The 26,541-nt window shown below is 38.6% G+C and overlaps 1 protein-coding gene across 1 annotated transcript in view; it reads left to right on the forward strand.

Annotated features, from left to right (window-relative positions):
* Positions 1–3,566: 3,566 nt before the first annotated feature.
* The window catches only part of ERO1A (endoplasmic reticulum oxidoreductase 1 alpha), a 42,216-nt gene continuing 19,241 nt past the window's right edge, over positions 3,567–26,541 (forward strand). Inside the window, exons 1-6 of the mRNA XM_067028468.1 lie at positions 3,567–3,775; positions 12,853–12,972; positions 14,005–14,088; positions 16,142–16,180; positions 25,429–25,505; positions 25,600–25,673. Coding sequence (XP_066884569.1) covers positions 3,662–3,775; positions 12,853–12,972; positions 14,005–14,088; positions 16,142–16,180; positions 25,429–25,505; positions 25,600–25,673 — 508 coding nt within the window. The 5' untranslated portion in view covers positions 3,567–3,661. The remainder of the gene's footprint in view (positions 3,776–12,852; positions 12,973–14,004; positions 14,089–16,141; positions 16,181–25,428; positions 25,506–25,599; positions 25,674–26,541) is intronic.

A 26,541-nucleotide genomic window follows, 5' to 3' on the forward strand; every position in this document is an offset into this window, starting at 1 on the left:
AGCAGAGATGTTATGATTTCAATGAAAAATGGCAATTAGATTTGGCAATAAGAAGGTCAGGTAAAGAAGAGTAAGAGAGTGGAGTTGGCAACCAGACTGCACATTGGGCTGAGGTATGAACCCGAAGTTAGGAGGTGAAGTCAGTTACTATTTATAGTTCATTCTTTCAGGAACCTGAGGTAAAGAAAGTGATGACAGAGCTTAGGTGGCAGGTCTCCCCAACTCAGATGATCTCAAGCAGCTCAATAGAAAAGTCTAGCAATACAGCATGTGCACACTTACATTCAATAAATATTACATAGATCTAATCAAATATCAGAACCAGACCTTTAGGTTCTTACTTAGCCTTTCTTCCTCTTGTGTGTCATAATAATCCTTTTCCTTGATCACATTTTTTTCCTTAATCATTTCCTTCTAGTCAATTCAACGTCAGAAAATGTTCATGTACTGAGAAGTTTCCCACAGAAATCCCATTTTGAGAAATTGGACTCAAGCCATTTCCTGCTTTGGTCATTAAAAAAATAATAATAGCTGTTATTTGCAGAGTAAGCAGAATTCCATCAAGAAATGCTGTGTGCATTAAATCTAAGTCATGTTATTGTTATGATCACTAGTATTAGAATAACAAGAAGGTGGCCTTGTTCATCTCTAAAACATTTACTATTGTTTAGCAAAGTTATAATATATGGGAGGCTGTAGTTTCAGAAATCCAAGGCTGAGCTATGTACCCTGTGGCTGCTCCTTAGTTATCTGATAACTAATCGGTTATTTCATGGCCTTAACATAGGCAAGATGGTGCCAGAGGAGGCAGAGTTGAAGAAGTGAACTCACACAAAGGACCAACTCAAAGGGTTCTCAGGGAAATGTCAGTAATATTTATATAATATGTATAAAACTGTATTTTACACATTCTAAAATCACAGATCTGATAGGAAAAAATATAATTTTCAAGACAATAAAGTAAGATCCAGCAATCTCACTTCTGGGTATATACCTGGATACCTGTACTTCCATGTCCATCCAGCATTATTCGCAATTGCCAAGGCATGGAAACAACCTAAGTGTCTGTCAGCAGATAAATGGATAATGAAGATGTCGTATACATATACAATAGACTATTATTCAGCATGAGAAAGGAAATCCTGCCACTTGCTACGACATGGATGAGGCTTGAGGACACCATGCTAAGTGAAATAAGTCAGACAAGACAAATACTGCATGGTATCACTTATATGTGGAATAATAATAGTAATAAATCAAACTCATAGAAACAGAGTAGACAAATGGTTGCCAGGGGCAAGGGGGTTGGGAAAGCAAGGAGAGGTTGATAAAAGGGTACAGACTTTCAGCTATAAGATGAATAAGTTCTGAGAATCTAGTGTGTAACATGGTGACCATAGTTGATAACACTGTATTGTATCATTGATATTTTCTGAGAGAGTTGAACTTAAATGTTCTCACCAAGGGAGGGGAAAAGGGTAAATATGTAAGATGATAGATGGGTTAACTTGATGGGGAGAATCCTTTCACAATGTATATGTATGTCAAATCAGTTAAATATACACTTTAAATATCTAACAATTTTATTTGTCAGTTATACTTCAATAAGGCTGGGGGAAAAAAGACAATAAATTTTTAAAAAATTGTCTTATATGGTGATTGTTTCTGATTTTAAGTTTGCTAGAAATTTGTTCTGGGCAAGAATTTGAATCTTATGGACTAGAGCCTTCATCCTGGGAATAGTGATGTTTTTAAATTCTCCCAAATTACGGGCTATTGCATCAGAGTGAAATCCAGAGCTGATGATGTTCAGATTGCTTCTTTCTGCAATTTTAGGCTTTATTCATTTAGCTTTCCCCTTTTCATACTGTCTCTCATTTTTGATATCTTAATCTTCAGATATTATTAAGGTAGCCATATGAAATATATTCATTCATTTTACAAACATGTGCAAAGATTTCTGGGAGTCACAGGCATGTTTGAGACATAATCCCTGCTTAAGGAGTTAAAAGAGATTACAGTTCAGTGGTAGAAACATAAAGTAGAACTATCATAAAAGATTACATACTAAATTCCATGCAGTGTCCATCCATGTGCAGGGACTGGGGTTTATACATCTTTATATCTCTAATGTCAAGCTCAATCTGGCAGAGTGTAAGTTCCACCCAGTGGAACTGGGTGAAGAGGAAACCAGGAAGACTCATGATGAGGGATTGAGTGAGCTGGGTCTGGCCCTAGAAGGATAAGTAGAACCCGTACACAGTATAGTGAAAAAGTAACTTTCGGGGTAAAGTGAAAGATTGTATTAATATGCACACATTGTATTTTGTAGATATTAAGATCAGAGCTTCCCCGGCCCACCAGGATGTCAGATGATTGGTGACTTTTTAATTAGATGTCAATTCACTTGGCAGTGATGGACAGAGCATAGGGTTTGAGTCTCACCCCTACCATACCAAGTGATTTTTAATAACGTATATAAATTCTATGCCTATTCTTCTCAGCTAGAAAATAGGAGTATAATATCTATTTGAGGGCTACCATATCCTAGAGTTACATCAGTAAGTGATGGCTTTTTAAGAAAAAACAAAAGCAGAAACAAACAGGAAAAGATTTATCAAAAAAATAAATAGAAATATTTTAACTTTTAATGTAATGTGTAAGATGTTGGAACGTTTTCCAGTTTCACCTTGAAAATTTATCCTTAAAAAAAAAAAAAAAAAAAGCTGATGGACCCGTCCTACAGCTAGGATCAGAGGACCTGGCTCTCTCAAGCTCACATCGCCTCACCTCTCTGGGCCTGTTTCCTCCTATAAAATAAACAGTAATCTCCCCCGCTGTCCACACAGTAGCCACTGGCCACATTTGATTATGAAATGTGGCTAGTTTCTTAAAAATACACATCAGATTTCAAAGCTAAAAATAAAAAATGTAAAATATTTTATGAATCATCTTACTACTGAGTATATTTTGAAATATTTTGCACATAATGGTTTCAATAAAATCTATTATTAAAATTAACTTCACCTGTTTCTTTTTGCTCTTTTTATGTGACTACTAGAAAATCTAGATTAGATATGCAGCCCTGGTCTAGATGATCACGAATATCCTTTTCAGCCTTAGGACTCAGCCAGGGCCACTGTGGACACGTAATTCACAGTTTGATTTCCTCGCACTGAGATACCGAAGGATTGGCTGGGAGTGAGCAGGCTGGGGCGGGGCCCTGCCGGAAGACACAGAACCCTGCAGCTTTCGCTCCAGCTCGGCTCTCGGAGCGAGAAGGACCCCAGCTGCCACGCGGGGCTGGGGGCAGACAGCCCGCTCCAGTCTCCGGGCCCCGGGCGTTAAAGGGGCCGGGAGCGGGCGCGGCGCGCCGGGAGGGGCCGAGCCGGGAAGCGGGTTGGTGCGTCAGCCTCACGCGTGGGGAAGGAAGCGGGCCTCAGGCCCCGGACTGCCAGCGCGGGGTCCCCGGCACGTCCGCAGGCTGCACCGGGAGGTGGAGGCTTCTGAGAGGCGGGAGAGCCGAGGGCGGGCCTGGGAGGCGGCCGGGAGGTGGGGCGCGGCCGGGGGCAGGCCCGCGCGGGCTTCATCTGCGGACTCACGGCCTGCTCCCGATCGCTGGGGATTCCAAGGCGCGGCGCGACGAGCGGCCGGAGCGGCTATGGACCACCGCTGGGGCTTCCTGATCGGCTTCCTGGGCGCCGTGGGGCTGCTGGGCTCGGGCCACTGCGGGCAGCACCCCCCGGAGACGGCAGCGCAGAGGTGCTTCTGCCAGGTGAGCGGTGTGCGTGGCGGCGCTGCGGGTCCCGGGACCCCTGCCTCCGCCGTGCGCTCTGTCCCGCGCGCCCGGGCAGGTGGGGTGCTGGGGGTGCGCCTCTGCATCTCCACCCTTCCGGAAGGAGCCCCCTGTGCTTTTGCTCCCTGGCAGGGGCTGAATCCTCTGCAGCTCGCCCGGGTTGGTGTGGACCGGTCCCCCTCCCCCCAAAAAAACCAGCCTGAACCGACGTCGGCTTGCCCTCCCGCGCTTCCGATCAGGCGTGGGACGAGAGGTGTGGGTGCCCCGCTGTTTCCACCTAGTTGGTTTGTGCGTCTTCTTTGGTCTTCCCTGCCCGGGGAAGGCGCGCGCGCGCGCACACACACACACACACACACACACACACACACACACACACACACACACTCTCTCTCTCTCTCTCTCTCTCTCTCTCTCTCTCTCTCTCTCTCTCTCTCTCTCACACACACACACACACACACACACACACACACACACACTCAGTATTTCTATTTTCGGAGAACCTGGGTCTTCCTAACTTCTAATTTGACTTGGAACACACACACACACACACACAGACACACACACACACTCTCACACTCAGTATTTCTATTTTCGCAGAACCTGGGTCTTCCTAACTTCTAATTTGACTTGGAACACACACAGACACACAGACACACAGACACACACACACTCTCACACTCAGTATTTCTATTTTCACAGAACTTGGGTCTTCCTAACTTCTAATTTGACTTGGAACACACACACACACACACACACACACACACACACACTCACACACAGTATTTCTATTTTCACAGAACTTGGGTTTTCCTAACTTTTAATTTAACTTGGAACACACACACACACACACACACACACACACACACAGACTCACACTCAGTATTTCTATTTTCGCAGAACCTGGGTCTTCCTAACTTCTAATTTGACTTGGAACAGTGTGGGCTGTGCCTGTTCTGGATGTCTTCTCCAGCCTTTCTGGCGAGGACAGGCTTTTGCAGGGGGGATGCCCTCAGATCTCCCTGTCAGTCAGGAGAATGGCTTCGTGTGGCTTTTCTGTGTTTTAAGCCTAACTGCCTGGTGTCTTGGGGGCTGCGGTTGCCCTGTACTTGCCCTATGTATCCTTTGTTTTTCCTGAATGTAGTGAGACTCTTTTACCGTGACATCCATATTGCTGGTCTGAATTGGGAGAACGGTCCTCAGTGCACAAGTTTAATTACAGACTTATTATGGTTATTTCCTTCTGTTAGTGACAGATGTGGGTTCCTTGAGAAAAAAATTCAAAGAAAGTTACAGGTTTTTGGTGCCCACAGTATCTGATATTCTTAAAGTCACCTTTTGGTTGGCTTCTGTTGATAAAAATTACATTTTATACAAAATTGAGATATGGGTATCCAAATTGTTCCTTTTAAGTAGGTGTTATTATTAACTTATCAGAAATAACATTTTAAGTGTGTGTGTGTGGGGGGGTAATACTATTTCACAGAGAAAAGAAGAATTTAAATATTATGAGAAGAGTTGTCATCTCTTTCACTGCTTTAAATTCTTGGATTTTATTTTTTGCTGAGTGATTTGGAAGTTGGGGTGAGTGATAGCTGGGAAGGTGTAAGAGAAGTTGAAAGAAAATTGCTGCTTTATAACTAAGAGATTGAAAAGCTCCTTTACAAACTTCAGTGATTACAAACAGTACACAATCAAGTACTTAAAAGGAAAAAGGGTAATTTTTCTTCAGCTTACAAATATAACATATCACAAAGTTTAAACATTTAAAAATAAGTAAATTAGAAATAAGTGGACTTAAAAATAAGGTAATCAGTGCAGAAAGATGTCCATTGTAACATTTTCAACTACATTCTAGAGATTTGGATAATGGAATAAAAGTAATTGTTGAACTTTTAAACGTTCACTGCCCTCCCCCATAACCATTTTAGATATCTGATTAAAATTGGGGAGCTTTTAGTTTTTTATATTCATTTACTTTTTCTTCTGATTAGTGTTAGGCTATTTTACTCTTTCACAATATTTTCAAGATTAAAATACACAAAAATCTGTTAGACCTCTTTCTTTTCCTTTTAGAACAAGAGTGACTTTTTCTTTCCACAGCCAAATGAAAAAGTAATAAAATGAGTAAAAAACAAATTTAAGGGAAATTTAAAATGGTTTAGTTAAATAAACTTAAAAACAGAGACCATCAATTCCAATTCAATAAATGAAACAAGTATACCTTAGTTCTATTATGTTCAGTAATGGAAGGGATGGGGGGAAAGGGGAGGAGAAGAGGGGGGGGACTGTGATGAATAAACATGAAGAGAAAAATGGAGACAAACATATCGACATGCACACCGAAACAGAGGGAGAGACAGATAAAAGAAAAAAATGGAGAAAGAAAAGATAAGGGGAGGAACAAATTATTCATTCAAAAAACATTTATAAACACTATGTACATTGATCTGAGAGTTTGGAATACAGAAATAACTATGTCATAATCCCTGCCCTGAAGAGCTTACAGTTCAGCAAATCATGTTCTTTGGGGCTTGGGAAGAGGTGGGGATCCGAGGTATTTTTTAAAAATTTAGTAAATATTGCTAGAAACTAAATTTTCACCTGAGATTTGGAAATACAAGTTCAAATCTTGTCTGGTTCTATTTGCAGTTTCCAACTGGCCACAAAGTCCTGTTGACTCTTTTTTTGTTTATAGTCATATCCCTTTCTTCCTTCCTGTTGCCTGTGCCTCTTACCACTTCTGCCTTGAGTTACCACACCATCACCCCTCACCACACTGTTGCATGGGTGCCTGACTTGTTCGTAGGGGTTCTGATTTGAGCCAGAGTAGCACGTAGTTAGGTATTCGACCTTAGAAAGTCACTGAAGTAAAATGTACAAAGCTCTACAAATAATCAGACTAAATTCAATAAGCATTTATCGAGGCCTACTATGAACAAGTTTTGAGAGATCAAAAAAATAAATCAAAAAATTACAATTTAGTCCCAATTCTTGACACTCCAGAGTACGGAGACTGGTAAATAATTGGTGCTCAGCAAATGTTAGGGAAATTATAATACAAGATGTGAACACTACAGGAGCTGAAGTATATTCTTAATTAAAGATGGGTTGACAGCTTCCAATGAATATTTAAACTTAGTCAGTTACTGCAGCGGTCCCCAACCTTTTTGGACCCAGGGACTGGTTTCGTGGAAGACAGTTTTTCCACGGACCGGGGCCGGCGGTGGCAGGGGGAGGATGGTCAGGCGGTAATGCGAGCGATGGGGAGCGGCAGATGAGGCTTCGCTGGCCCGCCCTCCGCTCACCTCCCGCTGTGTGGCCCGGTGCCTAACAGGCCACAGGCCGGTAGAGGTCCTCTGCCCCGGGGTTGGGGCCCCCTGAGTTATTGCATATGCCTGTTAGTTGACATCACATCCTATTAAAACCATTTTCACTGTATGTTATAAGTTCTTTTTATTTTTTTATTTTTTTTATTTTATTTTTTTTCGGTACACGGGCCTCTCACTGTTGTGGCCTCTCCTGCTGCGGAGCACAGGCTCTGGACGCGCAGGCTCAGTGGCCATGGCTCACTGGCCCAGCCGCTCCGCGGCATGTGGGATCTTCCCGGACCGGGGCACGAACCCATGTCCACTGCATCGGCAGGCAGACTCTCAACCGCTGCGCCACCAGGGAAGCCCTATAAGTTCTTTTGAGAACAGTGCTTCAGCTTAGTTGCTCAAAATAAGTGATCAATTGTCTGGAACTTATAAATCTTCCTTATATACATTCCCTCCCCCCAATCCCTGTATCATTCTGTTAAAAATATTTTTTTACACAGAAAATTGGCTTTTTCCCCCCTGTTGGTATACAAGTTTATGAAGTCTAACACATGTACAGTTTTGTGTAAAAACCCCATAAATCAGGACTCACCCTTTCTTTAAATCAAAATAGTATTGTAGTAGGTATGGGCTTGAAGTAAATGAAGATTTTTCAGAGTTTATTCCTTTGTGACAATTATTTCCTCGTTATGCACCATTAGATAGAACGAATGTAACAGAACTTTAGTCCCAATTCATGGAATGCCAGGATGCATTCTAAAGAAATCACCTCAGAAGAGATATTGAAGCCCAGATACAGAGGCAGTATGGACATCTTTTTCATCTTTTTAAAATTAATTAGAAATGAGTTTGTAAACTTCTATACTGAGAATGTTTTGTCTCTCTTAATATAGCTAATGCTGGTAACCCTCAGATCCACTTGCTTGAATGCAGTAAATCTCCATCAGGTTAATGAAAGGGGAGTAGTTCAGATAATCCATAATAGCTTCAAAGGTGGATTATTTTTCCTTTGGAGTGCGTTGTAGATACACTCTGCATTCATGTATTTTAGCAGACTTACTTGTCTGGGTGTCTTGTTTAGGTCAATTTAAAAAAAAGAGTTTTTGTTAGTCAGAGTGGCTGGGCCTTGGAAGAGACGCTTGATAATATGCTAAGTGGTGGGTGGAAATAAGTCCAGGATTAATACTTAGAGGGATCTTTGAAACAGGTTATACTGGAGAGGTGTCCATTGACTGTGAATGCTTCCAACATTCCAGGCTTTTCTGAACAAAGCAGGTGGACCAAAGTGTATTTAACGTTGGTTGCCATACTTTGGGTCATTTAGCAACAATTTAAAGTTCTAGCAAGACCAAGACTTTAAATAAGAAATAGCTCATATCATTCCATGTTCTTAGAATGGTGCCTACTAGCCAGGATAGAATCTTTTGGTGTTTCTATTCTTTCTTTAACAGTTGTCCCAGTCTGCTCTGTCAGTGAATGAATGTTTTTCATGTTCTCTTGTTTTTTTTTTTTTTTTTTTGCGGTACGTGGGCCTCTCACTGTTGTGGCCTCTCCTGTTGCGGAGCACAGGCTCTGGACGCGCAGGCTCAGCGGCCATGGCTCACGGGCCCAGCCGCTCTGCAGCATGCGGGATCTTCCTGGACCGGGGCACGAACCCGTGTCCCCTGCATCGGCAGGCGGATTCTCAACCACTGCGCCACCAGGGAAGCCCTCTTGTTTTTTTTTAATGGTCATACAACTCAATAAAATTTAGCACAACTGCAGTTCTTTGCCAAATAAGGTGCATTTTGAGCACTTTTGAAAGGTATTTCATACAAGTATGAGGAATATATTCTTACAGTGCTTTGGGAAATAAAAATCTATGGTAGGACTGGAAGTTGTTGGGACACAGGAAGACTATTTAGAAAATGTTTTTTGTTTTGTCTTTCATTGCAAAGTAAAGGATACCTCTATCCAAAAACTAGAGAACAAGCAGGCCAGTGTATTTTCTTTTCCCTTGCCTTTTGTATTTTGGTATTTGGTCCAAACCAGTCAGAGTCAATGGAGAAATAATGGAGCTAACATTTGGTTATTTAGTTGAGTGTTGCACTGGAGCTTCAGATGTAAAGTTTTTGGAGAATTTTAACTGCAAACCTGGCCTTTTGCTTTGGGGAATAGCAAGGTCCCTGTCACTGGAAGCATTTAAGCTGTGGTAGGGTAATAGTAATGATCAACATTTACTGGGCATTTACTCTGGGTCGTTTTATCTTGATATCAACGCTTTGAGATGGAAACTACTGTTATTTCTATTTTTGTACTCAGATAGGAAATTGAGGCCTAGAGAAGTTAAAAAGCAGGGGCAATGTCAACAACTAATAAGTAGAAGAGATGGGATTCAACCCTAGAAGGCCTGACTCCAGAGCCTGCCTGCTATCCACTGTTATACACTACCTCCCCTTGAGGGTGTGTGAGGGAGGGGATTGCTGGATTGCTCAGAAGATAGCAAGAGAAGGCCTTTAAAGGCTTTCCAGCTCTTAAGAGACCAGAACTTTAAACTGGGTGATATTGTGTGTTAGGCCTACCTTGGTCCTTATATCTACCACCCTCAACAAGGGCCTTTCCATTGCTTCCTATTAGTTTGGCGCTCCACAAAACCAAAGCTGATTATCACCTGAAGCCTAGAGCAGCAAGCTTCAAATTTTAGCATTCATCAAGCACTTTGTGTGTATGTTGCAGAGGCGGGGAGGGGGCTGCATTTTTAAAAGATTTGGATTCCTATTGTAGGGCCAGAGTTCTATTTCACTTTGGGAGATGGTGTAGAGGTTACTTATGCAGCCATAGTACATTTTGAAGTATAGCATCAAGCCATTCTTCTTATAGATCAGCACCTGTCTTTTGGTCTTAGTTTAGGTAACAGGACTTTGCTTTGTTTTCAAGGTTCTGCCCTGGGTCCATCAACTGGAGCTCTGCCTTAGACTTTTCCTGAGACTCTATTCTGGTAACATGCCTGGTTCTCTAATTTCTAGAACTGGGCCTGGTATCATACCTGCCAGACTTCCTTCCAGGGATCAGGTTCTGCTGTCTATTGGCAAGCTTATCTCAACAGTCAGATGGCTTGGATTTCTAAGTATCTTCCTGCCTCTCCTTTGCTGGACTCTTTCTATCCAGTGAAACTCCTTTCACCCTCTGCTGTACCTCCTTAGCTGCCCTGTGGCCTGTCATTGTAGTTGGTAATACCTCCTACTCAATTTCTAAGGTAAGGGGCAGAAGATTTTTAAATCTGCCATTGCCCTGCCTTCTCTTCCTCTGTGGCCTCTAGGTTATAAGCCACCTCTGCTCTGGAGGCATCTTGCATTTCTTTCTGATTTGGGGCTTATCATTCCCTTTGTAATTAGAATATAGATCAGTAGAATATTGGACACAAAGGGTTGTTTGCCTTTGCTGCTTGCTTTCCTTGCTCTGTGAGTGCATTCCTGCCCCCTGAGTTGTCATGGTCTGGCACTGAGCACCACCATAGGTGACATGGAAGTACATAGTTATAATCAGGCAGTGCAGTGCTGGGCTCCAGTGAATGAGAGTGACAATGGACAGCATTCATTAATTCATTCACCAACCCATTCCACAAATAATTATTGAGCATCTACTGTGTGCTTTCTAGAAGTACAGTGCTCAGTACCGGGAATACAAAAATGAACAAACGTGAGTTTGCTCTCAAGGGTCTTAACTCTAGTGGGTGGGAGTGAAATAGATACATTCAGTACAGTGAGGTAATTCTTGTGTAGGAGTATGTGGAGTGTCATGGGAACACATAGGAGAGACAGTTAACTGAGCAGGGGGTGAGTGGTACCTGAGGGCAGCTTTCCAAAAGAGGGGAGGATAGATTTTTACCTTAAAAATGAATTCCTCAGGGCGGGGAGAAATGGATTGCCTCAAACCCTTCCTCTTAAGATTTTTGTGTTTTTTTCTTTTGTGATTTAATATCTCTATCTGGCATGTGTCTCTTTGGCCTTTGCAGCCTTTGTGCCTGTTGTTCTTTGTACAATAATTTGTATCCAAGGGGAGAAACAGTAGCTTATTTTATGTTCTTAGAAGTTTTGCTTTGAAGGCTCAAAAGAAAGAGGTGTGAACAATCAAATCATCTGGGTTAGAAGCACTTTTGTTTTGTTGGTACCCAAAATTAGGACTCTAAGATTCTTGTGTACTTAGGTAATTTTTACAGGAAACAAGGACACATTTGCATATGAAATGAAAATAGTTATTACAGTGACAAAATATGTAGAGCAGAGTTCTAGAAACTGAATTCTTTAGTCCAAAACAAATAAGACTAGGCAAATTGGCTAAACAAACAAAAAACCTAGCTCTTGAATATTGCCGTCATCATCCCAAGTATTCTTATCTCTTAGGTGAAAAATTTCCATTACTGTTTTGTGATGTTCTAAAATTAAAAGATAGTGTAGGATTTTACATATTCCAAAAGGAAAACACCTAAATTCAGTATTTCAATGAAGTATTCTTAATTTGTTTCCTTACCAACAGATTATTAAATTATTGTTTTACTGTCAATAATGCTCCCTAAAATATAATCCAAAGTGGTTTGTAATGTAAATATTCAGACCAAAGTATAAGGATCTCTTTTCTGCAGCATGCTGTATATAAAAAAAATAAAAATTTTAGTTCAAAAAAATCATAATATATTTTTTACTTACTTAAAGCACTGCTTAATTAATTCTGTTAGGTGTTTGCCTAGTCCCAAATAAACATCTCAGAATTTTAGCTTCACAACTGTTAACAATGTCTGATTATAATACGATTTCCCATTGCTTCTAATTATAACATGATTTAATAGTTTGATTTACTAAATACAGTTAAGAGATTGGTTTTAAGCATTTGAAGATCAGGATTGGGTTTGTGGTTAATTTGCTATCTCAGTGTTGCTAACGATAAGTAATCTCTAAGTACCATTTCAAATCTATAAAAATTGTCATGGCCAATATTTGAGGGTTGTTAGATCCTTATAATGAATTATTGTTTCTCTTATAAATTCAGTATCACTTCTTTTTATACATTCACCAAGCTTGTCTGTGACCTACACATCCTGTGGGAAACTAAAATAAAGGAAAGACAGAGACAACTGAATTATAAGAATATAGAGTCTTGGAAAAACCAAGGATGGGAATGCCACTGGGCTTCAGGAAAGATGGTGTATGTGGGAGCAGGCAAACCCTAGGGAGTCCAGCTAGCATATTTGCTCCATCTCCTGTCTCTGCTTCTCTGTGTCTTTAAAAATCTTCCCTCTCTCTGCCAGCTGGCTCACGTGCTCCTCAGTTCATGTGACGGAATATGGTCCGAGTTTACTTGTTCACCGGTTTAGTGACAGAGGGAGACATTGCTCCTCCTTAGCCTCAATTCCTGATTCCTGGAGAGGGGACCATGACTTGTTTGGGCTTAGATGCCCACCCCCGGTCAGTCTTGGGGAGCAGGGTTATAGAGTGGCTGCAGGGGACCAACTCTTTGGGGCTGTGTGTGTCATTATGAGCTTAGTACACCCACCCTACAAAAGGTATCCACTGCATTCCTATAGGTATATAGTAAGAACAATAGCATCACTAGATTATGGTCATGTCCCATCTCAGAAAATTATGGGGAGGAGGGAAGCTAGGGGTTGGTTGAGTAAAGGGCTCTTTTATCATAACCATGTAAGGAAAAAACCCTGTTGCGTCTATGACATTTTGATATAATATTCCCTTTTCTTTGTAACAGGTTAGTGGTTACTTGGATGATTGTACCTGTGATGTTGAAACCATTGATAAATTTAATAACTACAGGCTTTTCCCAAGACTTCAAAAACTCCTGGAAAGTGACTACTTTAGATATTACAAGGTATTTAAAACAATTTCTTTTTTGGTATAGGAACACTTAACGTTTAAATGGGTAATTATTTTCTTAGGAATCACTAAGCTTCAAAATTGTGCTTATTATTTAAAATTGAGCAAGGCTATATTAGGAAAATGCAGTTCACAGGAATGAACCATATGGTTCTAAAATGACCCATTGGATACTTTTAATTTCAGGAATTGAGTTTTGAACACTAGAGTTGGAACCTAGTTTGTTAAATTGAAGTCAGAATAGAAACTATTATATCGTTAGCAAAGTCATGAGTTGTTCGTAACATTCTAAGACATCAGACTTACTCCAACTAATTTAAAAAGAGAAATATTTTTGAGAAGCATGACTTTGTTCTGACCTGTATTGTTTTAACAAGTCACTCGTGACATTTTATCTTGAGATATCTATTGAAAGAATTTAGAAAACCTCATCATTGGAGTATGTAGTTACAATCTGAGTTCACAGTTGTTCGTTAGCTGTTACTTTCATTAAAAGACTGTGAGTCGGGCTTCCCTGGTGGTGCAGTGGTTGAGAGTCCGCCTGCCGATGCAGGGGACAAGGGTTCGTGCCCCAGTCCGGGAAGATCCCACATGCTGCGGAGCGGCTGGGCCCGTGAGCCATGGCCACTGAGCCTGCGCGTCCGGATCCTGTGCTCCGCAACGGGAGAGGCCACAACAGTGAGAGGCCCGCGTACCGCAAAAAAAAAAAAAAAGACTGTGAGTTGAAAAAGAAAAAAAAAAAGAAGACTGTGAGTTGAGCAGTGATGACAAGAACTACTTTGGCTCCTGGTTGCCATCTGTTCAGAGTCTGTTTAGTAGCAGAGTTTGTCTTTTTAACCAAGTCTACCAATTTATTCATACCAGCTACACACTTATACCACCACTGAAACTTGACAGCTGGTTAGTGGAAGAAATAGAATAATAGTAGCTGATAACATGACCCGGTTATAGTATCATAATTCCACATCTGTCTGTTACAATCTCAAAATTCTTACTTTTATAACTTTTTGCTAATATTATTTTACAGGTAAACCTGAAAAGGCCATGTCCTTTCTGGAATGAGATCAGCCAGTGTGGAAGAAGGGATTGTGCTGTCAAGCTTTGTCAGTCGGTAAGAACAGTGTATACATTTAAGAACTGTCACATGTTTTTTTTGAATAATTGTGACTTTTGAAAGGGGCCAGTATAACTGAAATAATATTTCAACCCTTAGGTTAAATATAATGTTGTTTAAAATTAACATATTAAGGGCTTCCCTGGTGGCGCAGTGGTTGAGAATCCGCCTGCCGATGCAGGGGATACGGGTTCGTGCCCCGGTCCGGGAAGATCCCACATGCCGCGGAGCGGCTGGGCCAGTGAGCCATGGCCGCTGAGCCTGCGCGTCCGGAGCCTGTGCCCCGCAACGGGAGAGGCCACAACAGTGAGAGGCCCACGTACCACAAAAAAGAAAAAAAAAAAAAAAAATTAACATATTAAAAACCTAAACTTACAAATATAAAACCTATTTTGAATTATTCTGTCTTCATAATAATAGAATTTAAATTTTGTGGTTAATATAATCCTTTGATTTATTACTGAGATTAATAGTTCTTTTGGCTTGATATTTGTTTTTCTTCTTATGTCTTACCCAAAGTTATGTTTGTAGTATTAAAAAAAATGAAATTAATTGAGGTACAAATACAGTCCCTCCTTTTTTTTGTGGATGCATTAATTTTCTTCCTTGCGGGGGGGGGCGGCGGTCTGGACAAAACCACTGGCTTTACTTAGGAATTCTCAGATTGTCTGCCCATAGAAGCTGGACTCTCTGTCAGTCGAAAGGCTAGTTATTTATTCCCTTTACAGTGAATCAGAACAATGTTCTTTCACTTCCATTATTAATTGGCCAATGTGAAGAAGAAAAACAATATCCAGTGTTAGCCTGGGAATAAGGAATGAGCACTCTGGTGGCTAAGTCTTTTTGGAGATCAATTCAGCAAATGTATCCAAACAATAAAAAAGGTATATATCCTTTGACCTAGCAATTCTGCTAAGAATTTCACTGACTAAAATAATTAGATAGATGTCCAAAGATGGCCATAAAGCAATACTGAATATTGTAAAGATGTCAGTTCTGCTGAAATCAGTCTATAAATTTGGCATAGTTTATTATATGAAAAAATTAGAAACCATCTAAATATCTGGTCATAGGAAAAGACTATACATTGACCTAGTTCAGAGTGTAGAAGAGTACACAATAAAGTGATTGTCTCTGTGTGGGTCCTTCCCTTTGGGCAGGTGTAATCTATTTCAGGAATGTACTGAATATACTTAGCATTAGAATAGGACCCTGCAATTTACAGAGCTCTCCCACATACATCATTATCTCTACTCACAGCATCACTTTGAGGATAGGCAGATAGGTCCTGTGTTATTAAGTGGCCAACACACAACTGAAAACTAGTACCATTTTCCTTTGAAAGCGGAAAGCGCCTTAAAAAATGGTTGATTCCAAGACTGGAACAAGAAATATAAATGAACCTGGAGTATCTTGTCATAACAGAAAACAAAAAGTGCTGTTAAAGATTACTGGGGGGCTTCCCTGGTGGCGCAGTGGTTGAGAATCCGCCTGCTGATGCAGGGGACACGGGTTCGTGCCCCGGTCCGGGCGGATCCCACATGCCGCGGAGCGGCTGGGCCCGTGAGCCATGGCCGCTGAGCCTGCGCATCCGGAGCCTGTGCTCCGCAACGGGAGAGGCCACAACAGTGAGAGGCCCGCGTACTACAAAAAAAAAAAAAAAAAAAAAGATTACTGGGGTAATATAAATAAGACACAGGTGCAGATAAAGACACAGGTCAGATAAAAAAGACACAGGTCAGCACTTAGTGGGTCTTCTAGTGGCCAAATGTGGGACAATTTGAGCATTAAAAGGAATAATGGCTAAGTGGCTATTTTTACATTTCCGTGCTGTAATATAATATGTGTATAATCCATACATAACTTGTTGGATTTTTTGTTTACTTTTAAGAAATAACATAAAGACTGCCTAACTATTCTCAGTTAAAAAATAACCTGTTAACTTCAGTAATTTGTTCTGTGAATTTTTCTTATAAATCGTAGAGCTTTAAAATATTTTTTCAGAAGATAGAATAAATGTCATCTAAAAGCATTTAAAATTTTTTTCCAGGATGAAGTTCCTGATGGAATTAAATCTGCAAGCTACAAGGTATGTACATATACTTATTAATGTGTCTTGTATTGAGCAAAAAATAAAAAAATTCACTCCCACTGCCAGTTACTACCCCACTTCTCTGCTCTCCTTTGCAGTGAAACCCCTTGAAAGTTATTTGTACTCGGTGGTTGTAATTCTTTCGTTTCTTTTCTTTAACCCTTTATTAAAGAAAGCTTGAAAGGTAAAAGTAGAGGGGAAAAATCAAAGTAAAACATGTGTACCCATCACACAGCTTTAGCAATTACCAATATGTGGTCAATCTTGTTTCATCTGTACCTCCCATTCCATTCTCCCAGTTATTTGAAAGCCAATCTGAGATAACTCATTTTGTTTACAAATACTTCATATACATCTCTAAGACAAAAAACACTAAAAAAGCCCCACATAACCAAAGTCAGGGTTCCAATTTCTCTCGTTGTTTTATATGTGCCTTAATAGTTGATTTGAAACAGGATTCAAACATATTCCACACATTGCGCTTGGTTGATGTCTCTATGTCTCTCTCTCTCTCTCTTTTTAAATAAATTAAAAAATTTATAACAGTTTTAGGTTTACAGAAAAATTGTAGAGATAGTACAGTTTTTCCGTGTACTCCATACCCAGTTTCCTCTATAATTAACATCTTACATTAGTATGGTGCATTTGTTACAATTAATGAACCAATTTTGATATGTTATCACTAATTAAAGTCCATAGTTCATTCAGATTTCCTTAGTTTTCTACCTAATGTCCTTTTTCTGTTCCAGGATCCCATCCTGGAAACCACATTATATTTAGTTGTCATGTCTCCTTAGGCTCCTCTTGGCTGTGACGGTTTCTCAGACTTTCCTTGTTTTCGATAAGGTGTTTCAGAGGAGTACTGGTTAGGTATTTTGTGGAGTGTCCCTCAGTTGGGATTTGTTGGATATTTTTCTCATGATCAGACTGGGGTTATATATTTTTGGAAAGAAGACCACAGAGGTTAAAAAAAAAAGTGCCATTTCATCACATCCTATATAAAGGGTACATACTATCAACATGACTTATCACTGTTAATGTTAACCTTGATCACCTGGCTGAGGTATTTTTTGTCAGCTTTCTCCACTGCAGATTTATTCTTTTTTTTCCCTTTCCATACTGTATTCTTTGGAAGGAAGTTACTAGGCCCCGCCCACATTTTAGGAGTGCTTCATCTCCTTGAGGATATAAATTGTTTGGAATTCTTCAATGTGAGAGATTTGTTATCTTTTCCCTCCATTTCCTTATTTGTTCAATCATTTCTTTGTCTTGTGGGTATTTATTTTCTATCGTGGATTATGACCTAGTACTCCTTTATTTTGTTGTTCATATCATTTCAGTTTTCGCAGTTGGGAGCTGTTTCAGTTGGCTCCTGTGTCCCTTTGACATACCCCCATCACTGTTTTTTTTCCCTTTTGTTAGCACTTCTTTATTTTCTGGTTCTACTTGAACATTTCCTGCTCTTAAGTCTCTTTTAATCTAGATTCATTACCCACCCCACCGCCCTTTTTTCTTTCTTTGCCACTTATGTGTTGAAGGAAATGAATCAATATCCTATAGAATTTCCCACATTATGTATTTAGTGATTGTATCCCTGTCATGTCATTTAACATATCACTCTCTTCATTTTCCGTAAACTGGTAGTTAAGTATTATAGCTTATCAGAGTCAGATTCCCCTTTAAAATTACTTATTTTCTGCTTTATTGAGGTACAGTTGACTAATAAAACTGTAAGATGTTTATAGTGTACATTGTGGTGATTTGATACATGCATACATTTTGACAGGATTCCTCTCATTTAGTTGATTAACTCATCCATCATCTCACATATTTATCTTTCTTTTTTTGGTGAGATCATTTAAGTTCTACTCTCAGCAAATATAAATGATACAGTACAACAACAATGATACATCAACTGTGGTCTCCATGTTACACATTAGATCCTCAGATCTTATTCATCTTACAGCTGAAAGTCTGTACCCTTTTACCAATCTCTTCCTGCTTTCCCCACCTCCTTGCCCCTGGCAACCGCTTTTCTACTCTCTGTTTCTATGAGTTTGACCTTTTTTTTGTTTGTTTCTACATATAAGTGATACCATGCAGTATTTGTCTTTCTCTGTCTGGCTTATTTCATTTAGCACAGTGCCCTCAAGGCCCATCCATGTTGTAGCAAATGGCAGGATTTCCTTCCTTCTCGTGGCCGAATAATATTTCATCATATATATATCTCACATCTTCTTTTACATTCAACCATTGACAGACAGATTGTTTACATATCTTGACTATTGTGGATAATGCTGCAATGAACATGGGAGTGCAGATAGATATCCCTTTGATATCCTGTTTTCATTTCCTTGGGATATATAACCACAAGTGGGATTGCTCGGGCATTTGGTAGTTCCATTTTTAATTTTTTGAGAAACCTCTATACTGTTTTTCATAGTGGTTGCACCAATTTACATTCCCACCAACAATGCACAATAGTTCCCTTTTCTCTTCATCCCTGCCACTGCTGGTTATCTCTTGGCTTTTTGGTGATGGCCTTTCTAACAGGTGTGATGTGATGTCTCATGGTTTTGGTTTGCATTTCCCTAATGATTAGTGATGCTGAGCACCTTTTCAGGTACCTCATTTGTATGTGTTCTTTATAAAAATGTCTTTTCAGTTCCTCTGCCCAGTTTTTAATTGAATTGTTTGATTTTTTGCCATTAAGTTATGTGAGTTCTTTAATATATTTTGGATGTTAACCTCTTACCAGATAACTGATCTGCATATTTTTCTCCCATTCTGTAGGCTGCCCTTTCATTTTGTTATTGGTTTCCTTTGCTGTGCGGAAGGTTTTTAGTTTGACGTATTCCCAATTTGTTTATTTTTGCTTTTGTTGCCTTTGCTTTTGGTGTCAAATGTTTTCTTATGGGTTCAGGTCTTAAGTTTAAGCCTTTAATCCATTTTGAGTTGATTTTTGCACATGGGGTAAAAAAGGGGTTAGTTTCATTCTTTTGCATGTGGTGCCCTGTAGTTAGATATTAAGGCTTATCAGATTCAGATTAATTTTTTGATATATATTCATTAGAGTTGCTGTGTACTTACAGTTGCATCACATAATGTCTGGTTTCCTCTTTTTTTTCATGATGTTAAGATTGATCTTTTGGGTCATTATACGTCCATTATAATGTTCCCTACTAGCTTTTTACCTGAAGGTTTTAGCAGTCTTGATGATTATTACTTAGTTGCGTTATTAGGGGTTTGAAAATATTGATATTCTAATTTTATCATTTTTTCTATACTAACTGTCTGTTATTATTGTATAAAGACCTTTTCTTGTCAACTCTTTGGATGCCTTGAAATACAGTTTATATAGAACACAGAATAAATGCTTCATTCTTTTCCTTTGTTTACCAGTTTTCAGAATAATTATGAGTTGATGCCCTAGCACCCTCTAAAGTTGCCCAATAAGGTTTTTATTTTTAAGTATTAATATGAACTTAAATTTTGACATATTTAATGTATTGGAATCTTCTCTAGTCATTTAGTCATTATTTGTTTCAATGCTTGAGTTCCATCTTTGGCCATGAGAAGCTCCTTCAGGTTAGGAATTGTTGCCTTTTGAGATGATCCTAGTAGTCTTAGTAGATTTTTTGCTTTCCATTATGAAAAGATGTCCTAGGCTTAGTTTGTACCTTTCGTGCTTCAGTCTTGGAATTAACCACTTTTCTAAGGAACACTTAGCTCTTTTAGTGAGAAATGGTGTTTAGTGATCATAACCTGAGCCATTGCGGTGCTAATTCTTACTGGGTTGTCATTGTTTCGAGGCCTTTTTGGTGAACAAATTCAATTTTTGATTACAGGGTTTTAAAATACACCCAGAATCTTACAATCTTTATTGCTACTGCTGTATTTCAAGTCATTATCACTTTTTGTCTGGATTATGGCAGTAGCCTCTTAAATGGTCTGCCTACTTCTAACCATGCTCTCTATATTAGTCTGTTCTAAAGACAGCAGCCAGAATGATTTTTTTCCAATCAATTTATTTATTTATTTATTTTTGGCTGTGTTGGTTCTTCTTTGCCACCCTTGTCTCTCTCTAATTGCAGCGAGCGGGGGCTTCTCTTCGTTGTGGTGCACGGGCTTCTCATTGCGGTGGTTTCTCTTGTTGAGGAGCACGGGCTCTAGGGTGCGTGGGCTTCTGTAGTTGTGGCTCGTGGGCTCTAGAGCGCAGGCTCAGTAGCTGTGGCACAAAGGCTTAGCTGCTCCGCAGCATGTGGGATCTTCCCAGACCAGGGCTCAAACCCTTGTCCCCTGCATTGGCAGGCCGATTCTTAACCACTGTGCCACCAGGGAAGCCCCAGAGTGAGTTTTTTTTTAAACAAAGAAATCAGATTGTATCTCTCCTCTGTTTAAAGTTTCCCATCTCCCTTGGAGTAAAATCCAAAGCCCTTATTTAGTAACAAGAGCAAATAAAGTGACCATATCCCAAGGTTTGCCTGGGACAGAACCAGTTTATGCTTGTTGTTCTGGCATCCTGTCTGATTTATTATTTGTCTCGAGTTTTAAATTTTTAAAATAAAATATTAACGGTTGCATTAAAATAAGTTAGGATAGATTTGGTTGACCAAATGCTTTGTATTTCTAGCTTCCTCTGTTGTCTTCTCTCTTATATAATATTTCAGATGTATGTACACTAAAGACTTCTTACTTCAACACAAAGATGACCAATAATAACTTGGCCTTCTTCTCCTGACCTTTTCTAGATGTAAGGAAACTAAACCTTTCAAAGACAATATCCTAGGTGACTACTGATAAAATAATTTCAGTCATTCACAAATGGCTGTGGACAGCTAACTCCTTACAGTCTTTTTTTTTTTTAACATCTTTATTGGAGTATAATTGCTTTACAATGGTGTGTTTCTGCTGTATAACAAAGTGAGTCAGCTATATGTATACATATATCCCCATATCCCCTCCCTCTTGCGTCTCCCTCCCACCCTCCCTATCCCACCCCTCTAGGTGGTCACGAAGCACGGAGCTGTTCTCCCTGTGCTATGCGGCTGCTTCCCACTAGCTATCTATTTTCCATTTGGTAGTGTATACAAGTCCATGCCACTCTCTCACTTCGTCCCAGCTTCCCCTTCCCCTTCCCTGTGTCCTTACAGTCTTGGCAAGAGGGGGGAGAAGCACTGGCCACTGCTGTGCTGCTGATCTTTTGGAGTTAGCAGCCATTTGTACTGTGGTATGTGTCATACCTGTGATATATCTTAAGCTGCCAAGCTGCCATTTGACTGGTCAGTGAAAAACTTGGGAAATTATAGGTTAGGCTTATGAGAAATATGTATGGGAAACAGAGGATGAGCAATCCTGCATACAGAGAGTAGTCCTTTATGGTGGCCTTATCCTTTATTGCATAGTGCAAATCAACCACTTATTACTATTTAGTACTTTTAAAATTTTACAATGGGGCTTCCCTGGTGGCGCAGTGGTTGAGAATCCGCCTGCCGATGCAGGGGACGCGGGTTCGTGCCCCGGTCCCGGAAGATCCCACATGCCGCGGAGCGGCTGGGCCCGTGAGCCATGGCCGCTGAGCCTGCGCGTCCGGAGCCCGTGCTCCGCAACGGGAGAGGCCACAACAGTGAGAGGCCCGCGTACCACAAAAAAAAAAAAAAAATTTTACAATGAATCCTTTTGCCTGAAATAACTAAAAGAGGAAAAAGGAAGTACATGTTTAATGAAAAATAAAGTACTGAATTTCCATTCCTTAAAACAGTTGATGATGACATATAACTTGCACAAAGGTCATGGTTTACTATCCATAAGTGCCATGGAAGTATCACTGATCATATGAAAATCCAGACACACAGATCTGCTGACACAGCTTTAGCATCTAGTTTGTAAGTTAGTGTTTGTTTTAAGAAGACTTTGTTTAAGACAACAATTTGACACGTGTAGCTGGAGACAGTGCACTTACATATCATTCTGGGATATGTGATTTTTTCATTTAGACTAAATACTGTTCTAAATTAAATTTTTCTGATTCTGATATTTTATTATGAAAATTTTCATGCATACAGCAAAGTTGAAGGAATTTTCCTGAGAATACTTTTATAATAATCACCTAGATTCTTCCATTAACATTTTCATAAACTCACTTTACCACATATCTGTCCATCTGTTGATCCTTCTAGCCATCCATTAAACCATCTTATTTTTTTGATTCATTTCAAATAAATTGTGAACATCAGTACACATTGCCCTCACTGTATGTTATTAACTAGATATATACATAACTGGAATTATATCATTAAGTAGAGTCCAATATTTGCTTACGTGTATGTTTCATAAAATTAATATACAATGAAGTGCACAAATCTTAAGTGTGCATTTGTTAAATGCATACACCTGTGTAACTTAGGCTTCTGTTTCAATATAGAACGTTACTGTTACCCTAGAAAGTTGCTTCATACTCTATCCCAGTCAATCCATACTCCTTCCCCAGAGGCAACCACTGTTCTGCACTTTTCCACCTTAGATCTAAACTAATTTTGCTCAGTTTTGATTCTGCATTTTCTTATTCATACACAGAGTGAAGTCATAGCTATTAATGTGTTGGCTCCAGTGCAGAGCTTTGCACATAATTAGATGATGCCATTATCAGCTGTTTCCAATAGAAAATCATTTCATTCCAAAAATTGTTTGATATTTTTCATTCAGTTGATGGACTCAAAGTAAAACTTTTGGAAGTTCATTCTGTTGAAGGAAAACATTTGTCACTGAATGTTAGTATAAATTCATTTAAAGTTCAAAATTGAAGACAAAGGGTTTGTTTTGTGGTGATAATATGCCTACAGATTTTGATAAAAACAATGTCCTGGTAAAAACCATGTCCTTACTAAACCAAGAAATCTGTGGAGCAGAAATGAATTTGTAATTGGATGAGATACATACATAATTCATAATTGCATCCAAACATGCTGTGATATCTTACCACTTAAGATAGAAGGGGTAATTGTCAAAATATGTAGGTTTTTGTTTTTATATATACACTAAGTAATGACTCTAAAGTTTTGAAATGAAGATGATGCTGAAGAAAATATTACTTTAGCATGGCAGTAGGACTTTCTTTGCTGTCCATCATCAATGCAATTTTATAAATGTTTGAGCCTTTGAAGAACTATTTTGTAAAACAACCCAAGAGTCCTTCACTGGTGTTGATTGATTTTTAATAAGTGAGCCCTCTAAATGTTGGTTGCATTTTCAAAATCAGTAGAAAATCATTCAAAGTATGAATTAGTGGAATGCTTAAAGAAAAGAACAAAACAAATTTCAGCTTTTGAAGGTTTAGCAAGTTGCACTTATTATAACAAAGCTTGTAAACAAAGACCTTAAATATTTATTCCTATGAAAACGAGGGAGGAATTGTACACACTAAGTGAGGAAAGCTCAAATGGTATACTAGATTAAATTCTGAAATTTTATAATTGTATTTTGGAGAATCTCCCCTTGTGGGAAGAGTCTCCTCTTGATGAACTCTTGCTTTTAGCTGGATAAATTTATATTCTGACCTGAAACGGAATGAAATTAAGAAGGCTTACAATTTCATAGCATCTCTATTTGGCAAAACATTTAAAATAATTTAAAAAATAAAGACAACTTATTTAATAAGTTTTGTCTTAGAATATTTACTGAAGAAATTTACTTTAGAGGCAAAGAATAGAACTGCGAAAATATGTGGGCTAAAACATTTTCATATATTTACCTGTAGAGATAATATATTCTCAATTAAAAATTATATCTGCAGGGAAGAGTCAGTTGAAGGTGTGGATGATTTCAAATTAACCTTAAAATTAACTTTGAAGACAATTGTGGGCAATTTTATGAAACATTGAAAATAATAAGCATATTGGAAAAATTATTTTTCTTCAGAAAAAATGCCAATGACATCGTTTTGAGACAGATGTGACTTACAAAGCTGATTAAATTATTAAGTAAGAACTAAGAAAAGTTATTTTGTTTAACTTATGTTTTAATATTCAGGTAATTATAATAAAGTTAAAAATTTTTTGTTTTAAATATACATAGTTATATTAAAATACATAGGTATATGTTATCTTTTGAACAATTTTGTTTACTTTTTGATAAGTATTTTTAACTTTTTATTTTGAAATAATGTCTAACTTATAGAAAAGTAACAATATTAATATAAAGGCATTTTGTACTCTTTATAAACATTCACTAATTTTTAATATTTTGCCTCATTTGTTTTAGCATGCTTTTTGTATATATTCTTATTGTTTTCTGAACCATTTGAGAGTAGGCTGAATACATCATATCCCTTTACGCATTAATACTTAATTATGTATAAAAGAATTTCATTTTTGAAAGTAGTTTTTGAATTGAACTGGCTTTAGGTCGACCAATGTAATGAAACAACGTTGTAATTCAGTACATAAGCGTTTCAAAAAATTGTATCGTTTCTTATTTTAGTGTTCCCTTTTATCCTCAAAAGAGTCCTAGTCTGGACAGTCATTTGTGTGGTCATCCTAACAATAAGGACATAATAGGCACTCAGTTAATATTTATTGAGTGATTGAATTTGTGGCCTCCTGCTTCCAATGTTGTCCTTTAGCTGTATGGTGGCGATGACTGGTGTGTTGTGAAATCTCATGATCCACACTCACTTCCCCTGTGCCATGTACACAGCTAGAAGAATATATATAGTGATTTAGACATTGAGAAGAAATCTGGTTGTTAAAGAATATATTTTAAGCACCTAAAGATATTGGAATACTTTTTATAAGATTTGGTAGACTCCAGGGCATTTTTAGAATCATGGCATTTAAAGCTGAAATGGATCGTAGACACACAAGATCTAGCCCAACCACTTATTTTATGGAAGAGAAAACTTATGCTGACAGGTCATTAGGAAAGTGGGACATTGCTCCATGACTCCTTGCCAAGTGATTTCTTTAACCTCAAAGATTTTCTTAATGGACATTTTGATAATGAGTTATCAGACTATAAACTATTCTTTATTTTGTCAACGTAATAGTAAATCGTGTTCGCCAATGAGACAAAGGGCAAAGACTTTTATTTTTTAGATTCAGGAGGAATGTGGGGCTAATTTTTTTTTAAGTTTTGAAGCAGGGGGATGGTGCTAGGTATAAAAGAACCCCAAATTCCTTTGAAATTTTTTTTTTTAAAGTTTTAAAAATGCAATCAGTTGAATACTATTTATTTCTCTTTTGTTTTAGTATTCTGAAGAAGCCAATAATCTCATTGAAGAATGTGAGCAAGCCGAACGACTTGGAGCTGTGGATGAATCTCTAAGGTTTGGGGTTTTTTTGCAGTAGTATTTTATGGTTTTTCATGTGAAATGTTAACTTAGGAAAAAGAATACCTGTATTTCTTTTCTTTGTTTAAAGTGAAGAAACACAGAAGGCTGTTCTTCAGTGGACCAAGCATGATGATTCCTCAGACAACTTCTGTGAAGCTGATGGTATAACATTTTTTTTATACTATGCATATTAAGATTGTGCCTAAGGAAAAGAAATTCTTTTAAAATAATTTTAAAAATTATTTCTGACAGTTTGGCAGTTCCTCCAACAGATAAACACAGAATTACCATATGACTTAACAGTTCAAATCCTCAGCATATACCCAAAAATATTGAAGACAGGGAAGCAGATACTTGTACACCCATGTTCACAGCAGCATTATTCACAACAGCCAAAAGGTGGAAACAACCCAAGTGTCCCATCAGCAGATGAATGTATGAACAAAGTGTGGTATACACATACAATGAAATACTATTCAGCCATAAAAAGAAATGAAGTTCTGATACATGCTGCAATATGGATAAACACTGAAAACATTAAGATAAATGAAATAGGCCAGACACAAAAGGACAGATATTGTATGATTCCACTTATATCATATATAGAGAGAGTAGGCAAATTGATAGAGGCAGTAAGTAGATTTGAGGTTACCAGGAGTTAGGGGGAGGGGAGAATGGGGAGTTATTGCTTAATGGTTACAGAGTTTCTGTTTGAGGTCATAGAAAAGTTTGGAAACAGAAATGATGGTTGCATAACATTGTGAATGTATAAAATTAATGCCATTGAATTGTGCTCTTAAACATGGTTAAAATGGCAAATTTCATGTTATATATATTTTACCACAGTAAAACAATTTAAAAAGAAAACCCAGTTTCTGGAAAAGAAAAATTTACCTCCTGAGTTTTGCAGTTCTGTGTATTTAGTAATATATATAATTTTTGTGCTATATACAGGTATTTTGCATAAATAGATAAAAGGTAGAGATTGCAAAAACCTGCTTTCGATATATTGGCCTTGGATTGTTAAATA

Source organism: Kogia breviceps, chromosome 3, assembly GCF_026419965.1.
Source record: "Kogia breviceps isolate mKogBre1 chromosome 3, mKogBre1 haplotype 1, whole genome shotgun sequence".
NCBI classification, from domain to species: domain Eukaryota; kingdom Metazoa; phylum Chordata; class Mammalia; order Artiodactyla; family Physeteridae; genus Kogia; species Kogia breviceps.